The sequence below is a fragment of the Ictidomys tridecemlineatus genome, chromosome 6 (assembly GCF_052094955.1).
Source record: "Ictidomys tridecemlineatus isolate mIctTri1 chromosome 6, mIctTri1.hap1, whole genome shotgun sequence".
NCBI classification, from domain to species: domain Eukaryota; kingdom Metazoa; phylum Chordata; class Mammalia; order Rodentia; family Sciuridae; genus Ictidomys; species Ictidomys tridecemlineatus.
The window spans coordinates 70,434,953-70,451,026 of record NC_135482.1 but is presented as its reverse complement, the minus strand read 5'-3'; the positions used below and the strand labels follow the sequence as shown (position 1 = coordinate 70,451,026).

The 16,074-nt window shown below is 35.7% G+C and overlaps 1 protein-coding gene across 1 annotated transcript in view; it reads right to left on the bottom strand.

Moving 5' to 3' along the window:
• Nucleotides 1-16,074, bottom strand: part of Adamts20 (ADAM metallopeptidase with thrombospondin type 1 motif 20) — a 146,286-nt gene that overhangs the window by 23,479 nt on the left and 106,733 nt on the right. The window contains exons 29-32 of the mRNA XM_078014858.1: nt 15,068-15,235; nt 3,465-3,638; nt 3,219-3,389; nt 509-709 (exon numbers count right to left, since the gene is read on the bottom strand). Of these exons, the coding sequence (XP_077870984.1) occupies nt 509-709; nt 3,219-3,389; nt 3,465-3,638; nt 15,068-15,235 (714 nt within the window). The remainder of the gene's footprint in view (nt 1-508; nt 710-3,218; nt 3,390-3,464; nt 3,639-15,067; nt 15,236-16,074) is intronic.

Below are 16,074 nucleotides of genomic sequence, written 5' to 3'. Positions count from 1 at the left end.
GGCTTCTTTTCATTTATTTTGTATACTTATATCTATAGTACATTGTAAATACTTAATAAATATTAATTAACGAGGATATTAAGACTATTGAGAGTTTTTTTTTCCCACTGAGTTAAGATGCTATTTGCAAAGTAGCATTTATTTGCTTTCCATCAATTAAATTGGGAACATGATATAGTGCAAATAATATTTATTACTCATATATTAGATTTATTTATTTCTTCACTTAATTAATAAATATGTTTTAAATACTTCCTCAAAGTGTAATCCACTTTACAGGGTTCTCTGAGGAACAGAAATAAGTATTGATATGGCATCTATTATAAAAAAAAGTTCCAGAAAGCATAGAGGAGAGATAAGATTATATATACAAATAACTGATACTTTAGTTTTCAAACAAAAGGAGATGAGACAACTCCAAGAATCTAGCTAAACATGCAGATTTCCAGGCATTCTACCCCCTGGAAAATCTTATTCAAAAAGTTTTAATTCATTTTTTCACACTGACCTTGCTCCATTTTCCCACTTTCCAAGTGGCCACACGCAAACAGCCTCTCATATTGCATTTGTAAACCTGAGAGGAAGGTGGCACAGGGCATTCTCGATAGGATACAGGCCAAAGCTGATGGAGCTTATGTTTCTTAGTAGACGGGATCCCAATGCAATATGTAATCCTTCGTTGATAACTAAATCCACAGTTACCTGTACACTTAAGAATACATGATTGCAAGATGATAAGAAGATGTTTTGAAATTTAACAACTAAAATTAATCAATTGTTTAATATATACCAAGCTGCATTATCTCCACAACAATCTTATTTGATCAGCCTCATTTACACATGGGTAAACAAAGTTTCCAAGCCATTTGCTCAACTTTTCCAGAGTTGTACCAATAAATAGAAAGAACTTAGATCCAGGCTAGATTTTGTATTTTGTAAATTTTCTATTTATTTTTCGACATCAAGTTTTTTGAATTCTTTACATATTCTGGGTGTTAATCTTTTCTCAAAGAGTAACTGGCAAAGATTTTTCTTTTTTTTTTTTTTAAGTTTAGGGTCTTTTGTCATTTAATTGTTTTTTTATTTTTTTATTTTATTTTATTTTTTATTGGTTGTTCACAACATTACAAAGCTCTTGACATATCATATTTCATACATTAGATTGAAGTGAGTTATGAACTCCCAATTTTACCCCAAATGCAGATTGCAGAATCACGTCAGTTACACATCCACAATTTTACATAATGCCCTATTAGTGACTGTTGTATAAGTTGTGGCTCAGTGGTAGAGCATTTATCTGGCAAAGATTTTTCAAGGTTACTACAGGGCCAAAAGGGAGAGAATAAGAATAAGGCAAGACAAAATCCCACAGATGTAAAGAACTCAAAATACTTAATGTCAAAAAATAAATAACCCAATTAATAAATAGCAAGTGAACTAGACTGACATTTCTTTAAAAAAAAATGAAAAGGCTCCCCAAAATTGGAAAATCTGTTTAACATTTTTATCTGTAAGGGTAATGCAAAACCAAACTACATTGAGATTTCATTTCACTCTAGTTAAAATAGCATTCATCAATAAAACAAATAATAAATGCTGGTGAGAATGTTGGGGGAAAGGAACTGTTGTTGGGATTGTAAATTAGTGCATACAACCACAATGGAAGTCAGTATGAAAGTTCCTCCAAATGACCCACTGTATACTCTTTGGTGTTTACCCTAAAGAACTAAAGTCATTATACACAAAATCAATTCAAAGTATATGAAAGACCTAAAAGCATAAATGAAAATTATACATGTCTTAGAAGAAAACATCAATATTCATCTTTGTGACCATGGAATAGGCAATAATTTCTCAGGTGTAATACTTAAAGCACAAAACACAATAATAATTTTAAAAATTTGTCAAATTTGACTTCCTCAAAACTAAACACATTTGTGCACCAAAGGACACTAGGAAGAAAGTGAAATGACAACCCACAGACTGAGAAAAAATATTTAAATATCATATAACTGACAAAAGTTGGTACCTGAAAAGAATTTCCTAACTTAATAATAATACAAATGGGCAGAGGATTTGAATAGCTATTTCTAAAAATAATATATAAAAAAATAACACATAAAAGAAGCTAGACACAAAAGACCATATGCTTTATGATTCCATTTATACAAAATGTCCAAAACCAGGCAAATTAATAGAGACAGAAAGGAGTTAGTGGTTGTCAGTGACTAGGAGGAAAGTGGGAGAATGAGAAATGACTACTAATAGGTAGAAAGCCTTTTAGGTGTGACACAATATTCATGGTGATGCTTGCAAAAACTTATACTGAATTTCTCTAAATTGCAAACACACAGACTTTACAATTAGCATAGAAGGACATTAAAAAGTCAGTAATGACTGTTATATGCTTAAAATATTAAGTATAGACATGGAGGACTTCTTAAAAGATAAAATTGAGCTTTTAAAGACGAAGATGGTGACATATGGAATGAAAAGTAAACTGGATCAGAATTAAAGGCATATCAGACATCAGAGAAGAAAAGATAAGAAATCTTGAAAACATCTATAAAATTTATATGAAATATTACTCAACAATAAAAAAGAATAAACTACTGATACATATTGTGACTTCAATGAATCTCCAAAACTTGTATTACATCAGACAAAATATAATTCTATTTATATAAAATCCTGGAAGTTCAAACTAATACAGTGACACATAACTAATATAGAAAATAGTGGGGGTTAATTGTGGGGTGAAGGGAGTATAGGGAGGATTATAAAATAGTACAAGGAAGTTAGGGGCTGATGGAAGTATAATATGCTATTTATTTTGTATATTATACTGATCTTATGGATACATACACATGTCTAACCTTAAGCTGTACACTTTAAATATGTATAGTTAATTGTCAATTATACCTCAATAGTACTGTTTTTAAAATGTGAGAACCGTGCAAGACCCATTTGCTAAACTATTCCTAGTAGTAGTTGGTTTCATGGATGGTACCAATGGACACTTCAGACTTATACTGCAAGCATCACCATGAATATTGTGTCACACCTAAAAGGCTTTCTACCTTTTAGTACTCTACACAATCCAATGGTATCACTCATTAGATCAATATGCATACCCATTATCTGTCCCCACTTCCAAATTTGAGACCCAGCTATTGTGTACAGGAACAAAATTTCTCAATTCCTGTTTTTGGCCTTACCTGGGATGGATCTCCTGTTACCACCACATATTTGCAGGGAGGGTTTCTGCACTTTTTAATTGACAGAGGCCTGGTTGAAGGGTCACAGAAACTTTCATTTACTTGCATGTTCTGTGTATCAACACACTTCACAAGCCGATGGGTCTCTTTTGTCTTACACGATGTTGAACACTAGAAATGCAATAACAAAATGAACAGCACACTCTTATAGATATTGTCTTTGAAAGCTCACTCATCAGTACTCACATCCAGCCACTGTCCCGCTATCCATTGGTACTGCACACAGTCCTGGCGCCAGCATTGCCTCTGAAAATAAGGCCGGGTGGACCGATCACACCTTTCTTCAGCCACCCGACCAACGCCTCTCAGTCTGCAGTAGACATCTCTTTGCTGAACTCCAGAGCCACAGGTCACAGAGCACTGCAAAGAAGCCCAGATGCATTGAACTACACAGTTAACAAATATCAAATTATATAAAAATAGCAAAATTGAGCTATTGAATTTTTTATTTCCTTTAAACATCATTAATATTATATTATGCATTAGGCAGAAATTAAATGTGTTGTAGCGTGTGTATGTGGAGTGTGTGTGTGTGTGTGTGTCCTCTTTTTTAATAAACTGCCTGAAGCCTTCCAGAAACTTTGACAAGTGAATTATCTTATGCTAGACCACATCCAAATTCCCAATTGATAACCCTCTCTTTTGACTTAAATGCACTTGATGTCTATAATAATGACCATGCAGTCATAAACTATTCTACTACATTGCTTTTATGTTTCACTTAAATTCTTATACTATACACATTATATCCCAGTGAATAAAAGCTTCCAAGAGTGTTAGGTTCACCTTTTTACTTATAGTATTTCAGTTTGTACCTATTAAGGGATCCATACATTTGCTATTTGTTGACTCCCAATTTTATTTCAGTGGATAGGAGTTTGGGAAGCTACTGTATAACTTATAAATTTAGCCTCTCTCCAGGCCTCATTTTTCTTATCTGTATAATGTAAACTTTGTGTTATTTATATAATTTTACAAAACACATATATTTTTCTTGACAAGAGTTTTCTAAAGGAGGTACCATGCTGAAAACACCAAGACTCAGAGAGGTTCAGTCACTTGCTGGCCTCTGTAAGGGGCTACCTATGTGAGGGGGTTTCCTAGTCCACCCAGAATGTTAATTAGCAAAATAAGATAAGCCAGGTGACTTATTAATGATAAAAACTGATTTCTGACAATTCTAGAGCCAGAAATTCCAAGATCAAGGTACCAAGAGAATCAAGTGTATGGTGAGGTTCCCCTATCTGGGTCATAGAGGACACTCTCACTGTATTCTGATTGGACATGACATCTCAGAATCATGAGAGCAATGCCTTCGTGACCTAATCAATTCCCAGTTCCCTTCTTGTCTCATCACCTTAGGAGTAGGGTTTCAACATGAATTTTAGGGGAACATGAATATTCAGACCATAGCATTCTCTCCCTCACCCTGCCAAATTCATGTTCTTGTTACATGCAAAACATAGGCATTCATTGCATCCCCATAACCCCCAAAGTCTTAACTCATTGCAGCATCAACTCCAAAGTCTGAATTCCAGAGTATCAATATCTAAATCAGACATGAGTGAGATTCTAGGTATGATTCAGCTTCAGGCAAATGAACCTGTGAAATCAAACAATTTATGTGATGGGAAAAGCATAGGATAGACATCCCCATTCCAAAAGGGGGAAAAAAAAAACAATGGGGATGGGTACTAGGTCTTGAGCAATTCCCAAACCCAACGGGACAAACAACATTAACTCTGAAGTTTCCAGAATAAGTCTACCCTCAATGTCCTGATTTCTGGACACACTGGGGGAGAGTTTGGGCAGAGTTTGGGAAAGAGTTTGGGCAGATGCCTTGCCTTCAAAACTCCAGGCACCTCTATCTTTTGATAGTAACTACATTATGTGAAGTAACCACATTATCATAAGATACTGTGCATGCCTGGGAGATGGCACCACGTAGACGTTGTCAAAGCTAGCCACCTATGCCCCCTGGTGGGGCAGTGTACACTGCGCTGGGCCCTCTGAAGCCATACCTGAGGCAGCAGAAGAGTGCTTTTCTCCAGAATGTAGGGACTAGAGCTAATAATGTGAGTTGGCACCAGGTAGTTGTCACCCTATCCTTCCCCTCAGCTCTGGCACTGGGGCCTATGAGGGGAGGGGTAATCCTTGATAATCTCCAAAATGCCTTTACAGGTCATTCTTCCATTGTCTTGGACAATAGGCCATGGCTTCTATTTAGATGACTATGTGATATCCACATTGTCTTGATAAATAACTCACAGCTTTGACTGAAATGGCCAATCCAATTAATCTAATTATCATTAGATAATTTTCTAATATGATTATTAAATTTGGCCACAGCCTTCATATTATGTAATGAATAATCTTCCTCATTTTGTCAAATAGAATATTTTAAGTTTTCTTCCCCTTTGATTTATATTCCAATTTAAAAAAAAATCTTCTTAGTTATAGATGGATACAAAACCTTTATTTTATTTGTTTATTTTTCAAATAATCAAACTCAGTGCCTCATATATGCTAGGCAAGCACTCCACCACTGAGCTACAACCCCAGTCCCTACATTTCTATTTTAAGTCATTTCTGTGTCTTGGCATTTTACAATAAGCAGTCAGTAGAAATCGAGTTGCAATTTCAAAGCTTTGCTTTGTAATTTCTTTGATATCCAGTTTTATTACCTATCAGTTCTGCTTTCCACAAAACACAGGAACGCTAACACAATTCCCTGACATGTGAACACAAAGCAGCCAGATTCTTTGTAACTGTGTAACAAGGATGGTCTTTCCTCCTTTGTCCAATAACAGGCTCCTGATTACTGCCTGCCATCTCATCAGATTGGCCTTTACAGTTCACATTCTCTAAGACTGAGGTCTATCTTCAGCTCTTCTATTTTCTTTTTGAGCTCTCACCAGAATTGCCCTTAATACCTTCATGGCCACACAGGATTTTGTAACATAAACATCAAAACTCTTACAGTCCCCACACTTTACCCAGTACCAAAACTACTTCCACATTTAGATGTTTGTTACAGCAGCATCCTGCTATCAGTACCCATTTTCTCTTAGTCTGTTTAGACTTCTATAAAAATATACTCTAAACTAAGTGACTTATAATCACAGGAATTTGTTTCTCACAGTTTGGGTGCCTCAAAAGTCCAAAATTGAAGCACCAGAAGATTTGGTGTCTGGTGAAGACCTGTTTCTGTTCATAAATGATCATTTGCTTATGCTTCCTCATGTGGTAGAAGTATAATGAGGTCCATTTAAAATTAGAAATCCCAAATTGTTTATTATTCTTCATTTCCTGATAAAGCTTTCATCCATCCCAGCTTCCTATAAACCATCATCTTGTGCTGAGAATGGGAGCTAAAATTGCCTTCCCCCAAACCCCTGGCACCAACAAGCTCAGGGAACTTGAATTGTGATGGATCTATTGTAGTTTGGGTCTGAAATATCCCCCAAAGGTTCATGTCTGAAGGCTTGTTCAGAAATGAGCTTTTGGACTGGGTGTGGTGGTGCATGCCTATAATCTCAGCAGCTCAGGAGGCTGAGGCAGGAGAATCACAAGTTCAAAGCCAGTCTCAGCAAAAATGAGGCACTAAGCAACTCAGTGAGATCCTGTCTCTAAATCAAATATAAATTAGGGCTGGCGATTTGGCTTGGTGGTCAAGTGCCCTTTAGTTCAATCCCTAGTACCCATCCCCCCAGAGAGAGAGAGAGAGAGAGAGAGAGAGAGAGAGAGAGAGAAGAAATGAGCTTTGGGGAAGTAATGCATCATGAGGACTCTGACTTCATGACCTCATGAGTGGTTAATCCACTGATGGACTCATAGCTGAATGAACTATTGGGAGTTGATGGAAACTGTAAGAGGAGGGATCTAGTTAAAGAGAGCGGCTCTTGGGGGGTATGCCCTTGGAGACTGTATCTTGTCCCCAGTCTTTCTCTTTCTCTGCTCAGATGTTATGAGAAGGGCTTCACCAAGCCCTTTCAACATGAAGTTCTGCATCACCACTGGCCCAGAAACAATGGACCAGGTGACCATGGACTAAAACCTCTGAAACTGTGGGCCAAAATAAATCTTCCTTTTTCTAAGTTGATTTTCTCAGGTATTTTGTCACAGCAACAAAAAGCTGACTAACAATATCTTGGCTAGCACAGATTGGAAAAGTCTACATATGTATATTTCCTGGCTTTTTCCCACTATGAATCTAATATTTCTGTGGGACAGCACAAACAGAGAGTTGTCTTCCCAGTTTGGACCAGGCTATGATTAAATTCTTTTTTTTTTTTTTTTGGTATCATTTTCTCTTATTGATGAAGCAACCAAATCCAGTGGGTTCGGATCCCAGCAACCTCCGTGGTGACAGAAGAGACAAACTAAGTCTCTGGGGTCATTTTCATAAGAGAGTCAATTATGGGGATTCCACCCTCACGACCTAATCAGCCACACACTCCCCACCTCCTAATACTCTGGGGTGCAGGATTTGAAACCATGAATTTTGAGGGGACATAAACATTTGAATCACAGCAGTGGTAAAGCACTGTCAAAGCTCCATTCTTTCTGTTGAGCTCTTCTCACTCGCTGCCTCTGGGGGTGGAAAGACTTCAGTTTTGCAGCTGTGGGATATAAGTTTTTCTAAAACTAAGTGGTGAAAAATGATACAACAGAGCTTGACAACAGTGCAGAGTTGTGGTGCCTTCCTTAATAAAGTGCGGAGTCTAAGAATATTTATTTAATTTGTGAGTCCGGTGCTATATATTCCCTGTCATCTCAGAAGAGATTTGAGGTAATACTGGACAGTATTGTGTGAGGACCCATCAGTATTTCCAATAGCAATATTATAAAAAAGAAATAAGGTTGTTCTTCAAGTTCTCTATTTTTGCAGGAGTTGCAGAGTAACTAATTTCCTTTTATATTTATTTTAACAACATTAACACATATCTGCAAAATATAATTTTGCCATGAGAAAAAAATATGTAAATCCCACAAAATCTAAGAATTTAATTTACCGAGTAGGCTCCAATTCCTCGTACAAACTGTAGCAGCATTTTCACTATAAAGACACTGTAAAATTTAGTATTTCTATCTTGCATGTATAAGCAGCAACCGCTGACTTCAAAGAGAATTTGTATGCATAATTTTACTTATCTACATAATTCATATATACATTCAAGTTATGCTTACGCTATTGAATTTTGCCAACTCATTGAATGTTTTCACAAAACATATATACCTCTTTGTATGGAGACAAATAACTTAATATGTGCTGTGCTTCAGGAACACTATTAGATAGACTAAAACATCTGGAAGCAGTTTAGCCTCATCTGAACCTCTTATGAAAACGTTTAACCTATAAAATATGGCTCCTGCAAACTTTTCAGAGATAATTTCAAAAAAATAAACCATATTTGGAAAACATCCTGCCTCCAAACCTGAAAAAAAAAACAATTCCTGGAAAAAACAAGTTCACAAAACATAGCTTAGCAAAAAGTTCTAATGAACACATATAATTTCCTATAATTCACTAAACCACACTGCTTTATTGGTCCTTTGATCCTAAGACAAGTTTAAAAAAAAAATCCACTGAGACCAGGCATGGTTACTATATTTTATCATGGCCCTCTCTTCCCCAAAAGGAGAAAAAGTGGACTGCTTTGAAAAGAAGGTAACTCTTGTTTTTCAGTATTTTAGGGAGTAAATTGATATGGTTTTAGATTTGAATAGAGGATAATTATGACTTCAATTTAATATTTCTCAACCCTTGTGTCATCAACAACCTGCAAATTCAATAGACACTTTTCAAACCTCTTCTTGGCTAATTTCACCAACACATTTGGCACCACTAACCACTTCCAGTGCATTAGTCTTACTTCTAGGATTGAAATCTTTCTGGTTCTAGGTGCTCTCCTCTTTCTTCTTATATGTCTCCCTCGCAGGGTTCTTACCTGACTCCACTCTCTCTGATCATATTGTAAGCATTAGCATATCCTACTAAAACATATCAAAGGCTACTGAAGTTAAATGTTTTCGTAGCAGAACTCATCACCTTTACCTAAAGCCAGCTCCTCTTATGGTCATAGATGCCGTGAAGACACTGCCATCCCTCTTAAGTGGCTTATCAGTATGGCCTCCCAAGTACATTACAACCCCCATACACTCATCCTTATTTTAATAGTTTTATAGAACTACATATTGATATGCGTGTTAAATTTTATTTTAAAAATATCCCCAGATGATGTGTTTGAGGGCTTTGTGAGGCCATGGATGCAAGTATAACACAAATAATTGGAATACGCTAGGTTAGCAACCCTACATAACTCAATTTTGATAGAAAAATCATACTGACACATAAATATAACATTGCTTAGACTAGAACTTGAAAGGCTTAGTGAAAACAGAAGATGAAGTTTAGCAAATCCACAAGTTCTGTAGCTATTGTAGAACAAAGATAAAGAAGTATCACAATCTGCATTGCAAAATGGTTTCAATAATGCTGACTCACTTTGCCACTTAATAAATAATTACTTAAAATAAAAACAGTGAAGTCCTCTCTCAATGAGTTGGTTATAATTTTCATTGTGAATAAGTTTTTTGTTCCATTAGTTATTTGCAACTATAGTTTTTTCAAGAGAATCAATAACATAGCAGTAGTATGCCATTTTGAGTTAGAAACTCTAGGAATACCTAATCCTAATCTTTCCTTAATTCTGAAATCTCTTTTATAGTAATGGTGAATGAGAGCTTATCAAACTAAACATAACCAAATATAATTTCTTAACGCATTCACTATGTCTTCAAAGCAAACATTTGATTTTCAGATGCCTCCAATGTTAGCAAATACTCTCTTATGTTGACCCAAAATTGTCTTTCAACTTTACCCACTCTCCAGAATCTGTTCTCTTCTATTAATTTGAACAAAATGATGTCTACTGTCACATATAAAAGTATGAAGGTGTGAGGACTAGAACCGTGGAAGCCATCTAATGACCATCAGGAGCTGACAAATGAACTGGAGATATGTCAATCCAACTTCTTGATATCTTGGAGCTGCTAAATCAAAATTAAAACTAGCCATGCTGTTTTTGATGTGTAAAAATAAACATTAGTGCTTTAATCTACTAATAATCAGGGCTTTTGCTGCTTACAACAGAATACAGCAGGACTGATAAAGCAGTATTGTTGCCATTTGATTTGTTCTTCACTGGAAATCTGAAACGTTGTAATGATTTTCTTAAAGTATGGATCCCAGAGTATGCACAGGTCCAAATACCTGACTATTAGAGCCAAAAAGTACAAACATTATCCTTCTGTTAATATAGCCTAATGTGCTTCTAGTCATTTAAGTCATTACAGTTTATTTAACATATGTGATCAACTAAATCCTCAGTTTCCTATGCATATAAAATTACTATATATTTTTCATTTATGAAATAGCCATTTTTTACATGAATAAGCTTGCAATAAATTTAGCACAGCATATATTACATTTCTACTGAATAAATTATTATGTAGTATAGTAAGAGCCTACAATTATTGAAACTATGCCCTTCTTGGCCAGAGAGGACAATATATTATTAAGGAAATATAAGGATAAGCTAAGATATAATGATAATAGTGAAATAATTATGATAGCAAACACAGTGGGAAAAGCTCAAATAGGTCTGTGTTCAGATTTCTATCCCCCAGTATTTCCTGGCCTGTGACCTGCACACGCTACTTGTTTTTTTTCATCTGCATAATGGATGCATTAATACCTCCAGTATACTGTTGTGAGGAATAAAGAAGCTTCTCATACATTGTCAGGAAGGGTGTGACTGTCCCTGACTCCTCTCTCCCCCCTATATTTTTTTGCTTCACTTTTCTTGCTGAAGTACAATTATTTCTGCATTGAAAAGTTCATTGATACATACCTCATCTTAGTCATTCAGAAGCCATCTTAAATTTTAAGAAAAATGATAAAGGAAGAGAGTTGACAAGCAGCATTGAAATGCAAAAACAGAAGATTGAGAACCATAGCACCCAGCCCCAGAGGAGGGATGGCATCCATTTCTGAAATTGTACCCAGCCTGCCTGCCTTGGTGGACACATCACTGAGTACCCTGAAGACAGAGATGAAGGTATTCTGGATCCTTCCTTGATAGCACTAGGGACTTGAAAAAGATTAATTATTTTTAGGACTGGGGTTGTGGCTCAGTGGTAGAGCATTTGCCTCACATGTGTGAGGCACTGGGTTTGATTCTCAGCACTACATATAAATAAAATAAAGGTCCATCAATGACTAATATATATATATATATATATATATATATATATATATACACACATATATATATGTATATATATATAATTATTTTAAATTATAAAATATAAAGATAAATGCATATCTCAGAAATTTTTGAAAATATGGAAATAGACATGCATTTGGAGACATAGAAAATATAGAATTAAATACAAAATCACTTAAAAATCCAGCATTTAGCATATAGTTTTAATTTGTCCAATTTAGGGGCTTCAGGTGGGAGGTACTAGATAGATTCATGGGATTTGGGAACTTATTAGCATCTTTGGTCCCAGCTCTGACCTTAAAATGTGAGAGAGAAAATATGGATCTCAGAGAAGGGGAATGAGGCAAGTGGCTGATTTCATCTGGCTCAAGATTGAATAAGGTTGAATGAGACTCTCATTCTTTTCTAAATTATCCAGCAGGTTCAGCCTGATCAAGGGAATGTAAGAATTCAAGACATGTTTTTGTTTTTGTTTTTTGTCCCCAAACATAGGGACTATTCATTTTGTCAACATTTAACTTAGTAGGTGAGGCCTGAGACACTGAAAAATCTAGTGGTAGTCTCACCTTGAACTTAAAAAGGGAGCTGATATTCTCAAATACATACATGATAAAACATCCCCTTGCTTCTTTCCAGGAAGTATGTTTGTGAAGGTTTGTTTTTTTTTTCTTTTTTTTTTTTTTTTTTTTTTTTTTTTAGGACTTATTTGATTTGCCTCTAAAGATACACATCTGGACACAGAAGACAAATGGTCTTGTATAGCAGTGTTTGTTCTTGTTTAGCAATTGTCATTAAAATTCATTACATTAAAGAAAAAGGATATCAAACACCAAATGAAAAGTATCTCTTCAGACTCATTTGAGTACCTTTTTGATCAACAATTTACCAAATGAGCCTTTCCATTTAAAGCCTCATGTAAATAGTAATGAATGAAATTATTTTATAGCAGGTGATTTTATTAAAGCAATGTTAGCAATTTATACAAGCAGAACAAAGCAGCAACCAGTGATTTTCTTGTAACCACCTCTGAAATTACACTTCTGTTGAATATAATATTATATGTAGTGCAGTGACAGCCTGCAATTGTGACTTCATGTGGGTACTTTTTATAGAATAAATCAAAAGCCAAGGACTTTACAAGTGGTCATTTGTTTCTGGCAGAGATTTAAGGACTGTGTGGGTGAATGAAGCTAATTTCCATGACAAGGAAAACCAATGTAAAGAGGAGAAAGCAGACTCTGTACAAAAGCATCTCTCTTACAGTCTATGCATGTTCAAATCTGTATCTTTGAAATTTCTAAAATACATTCCTTTAGTGGATCTTATACAATTTCATGTTTGGTGGTAAGCCAAGGCCAATGTGTTAGGACTAATGATGGATGGATTCACTGCCGTGGGGCTGGAGGTCAAAGGCCAGAAAGTGTCCTTCATGAATACCAATCACAGCAGCTACAGCAGCTGCATAGCAGCAGAAGCACCCTTGGGAACCATAGGAATACTGGTCAAGAAGCAAAGTCTCTCCCAGTTTCACTGCAAACCCCCATCCCCACCCTTCTCTGTGGATCCTGCCTGATATCAGAATGTGGAGCTACCTGTTGGCACCTGGTTCATCTGCAGTTTTTCACATCCAGCGCCCTTTTGGCATTTCACTTCAGGGAAAGTTGCTTTAACATTATTCTGCCACACTGGTACAGAGAAAGTAAGGTGGCCCTCTACTTAAAGCACAACCACAATATGACAAAAATAATAAGAGATGTTGAGATCCTTTGCAATTAAATTGAAGTATTCAAAATAAGAAGTATTTAGCTATGTATGAAGTTAGGTGCTTAGTGAAAAAGATATCCATTGTCTCTAAGAGAGAAAAAGATAGTGGCCTGATGTAATTCTGAAGAAAAAACCACGATTAAGTTTGAGTCTTTCTGCTTGAAGACAATAAAGTCATAGAAGATATTAAGTGGCACAAGTATTTTCGAGTTCTGGAGTTCAAACATTATGAAGGCATATACTGGCCAAAGTATGTGGGGGAGGCCATTGGAGACCTGGGAACACATAAAGTGAGCCATTGAACTACAGCAGGGTGGTGGCCATAGAGATTCAAAAGTTGCTTTGACAAGAGAATTGAGACAACCTATTGAACCAAAGTGGGAGCAAAGTAAGAGAGATAAGATGGATCTAGTTCTGGAACAACTCTGTAAATATTAATGACATTAAATATAGCAAGTTAATTAAATGTAGCAAGTCAATGGGGAGAACTTTTTAAATCATAGCCTCTTCTAAAGAGTGAAAAATAATCTAGTTACTTGACCAAAATTTAATGTAGAAGGAAATGCTCAAGAATATGTCCCTTTTTGTGGAATGAAAAATGGAGGGTTCAGTCAAACATCAGCCACAATTTCCAGCACGCTAATGCTTGGCAGAGGCTGCATCTTCTACAAGGAAATTTGAGACTTTTGCTCACTATGAGAACTTTTTATTCAATATGGATGATGAACTGGCATAGTACCATTCAAAAGCTGAGTGCCCCATTAGCTCAGGGAAAACGGTGATGACTTGGGAGCCCAGGGGAACCCCATACCCTCTAGCTGCTGTCTTCTGTCCCTGTTCCCAAAGGACTTAACTACTTAACTTCAACATCTGACAGAAGGAAGTTCCGTATAGAGAACATAGGTTTCTTTTTTTTTTTTTTTTCAGAACTAGTCTTTAAGAAATGGATAAGCAATTGTAGGTACTCTGGGAGCAACCAGAGGATTCTGTTGAAAGCCCAGCCGAAGGCAATCAGCCCTCTGGAAATTATTCCATTTAACATTTTTATCTTGTTCATGGCCTTTTGTCCCATCAATATTTGCCAAGCTGGTGTTTGCTTGACAACCACTTTCAGAAGCATGACTCCTCCAATTCAGATTTTGCGCTCTCTTCCCTGAGGAAGTCAGGGCAGGTATCAATCACCCTTCTTTTACAACTGAATTCTCAGCCTGGGCCTCATTTATTTGTGAGCTTCACTTCAGCCAGGAGTCTTTCTACTCTAATCTCAGCCCAACCTGGGTTATCTAATTTTCACACCTCCCTAATTATCAATTTCCAATTGCAACTCGGTCTGCATTTTACTAGTCACTTCTACAAGATACAGTCTAAGCTCAAATCCAAGCTTTTGGGAATGGAAATAAGGTCATTACTAAATGCAACCACAGGAACATATATATCTTGCTGCTAGACTACCAAGATGATTATCAGTAGTTGTCCCTCTAATATTCAGAAACAGAATGTCTTGTAAAATTTATTGCCACAGACAAATCAAGTAACAAATTAGTTATTTAACTGTAGACTTAAAACAAATGCATTTAATACTGTACAGTGTTAATTGAGATTATAGTGCAGAAAATTCAATAACAGAATAAAGTACACTTTAAAGAAATAAACTTTCAAGGTTATAGGAAACAGAATAAATTAAGATTTTAAAATACAAAAAATAATTTTATAATTATAAAACTCATCACATACCTCCTTCCATCTATTGGCTTTCCATGAAGGGCATCTGATAGATCTACAAACTTTGTGAGTTCGAGGTTTCTGCAGATGGCTACAATATTTTTCTTCTAATTTCCCTTGGAATTTGTCAATGCAAAGCACATCACGGTACTTTATCCCTTTACCACACGAAACTGAACACTAGAAAAGAAACATGAATGCCCTTGATTTATTTTTCTTAAGTTTATCTTCAAGAAATATAAAACAAAATGATCAAAACATCATTGCTTTGACATTCGTATTAAGATATGCTCCAGTACTTCAAATTAGAATTTGAAATTCGACAATCTGCCCTCAACCATCAATTGATGCTGATATCAAAAGGTATTCATTCATTCTACAAAAAAAGAATTGCTTGTCTACAATATACCAGGAATTCTTTGACACATGATGTTTTAGATATTTTAAAAGACTTCAAATAACTCCTTTTATCATGCATAATAAAACTTGCTTTCAGTTTGTAGAGTCACTTCCTCCTATTATATTTTTATTCTCATATGCTTTTCCACACTGGAAAGTATGTTTTCCTTGTTAAAAACCAAAACAAACAAACAAAAAAACAATCCAATGACCTCTCAGAGCAGGAAACTGAAAAAATGGATATTTTATTTTTTAAAGTATAGTTTCATTTAAGTATAGTTTTATTTGCACCAATCCAGAAGACAAATCTCTCTACCTTCAATGTGTTTAGTGAAAAAAGAAAAAACTTGTGAAATATAAGTAAAACTCTATTTTTCAGCCACTTGCCTCTTTATGAGCCAGGATATTGAAATGTGCTGGAAAGAGCTTGGGCCCTGGCATTGAATATGGATTTTGTCACTCACAGATGAATGACTTTCAGGCACATTTCATCATCTGTCCAAGCAGCAGTTTCTTTACTTACAAAATGGGAATAATGACACCAATCTTATAAACTTTTTATGAAGATTAACATGAGATAAAGAATATGAAATATCTAATCCAGTTCTCTTACACCAGGC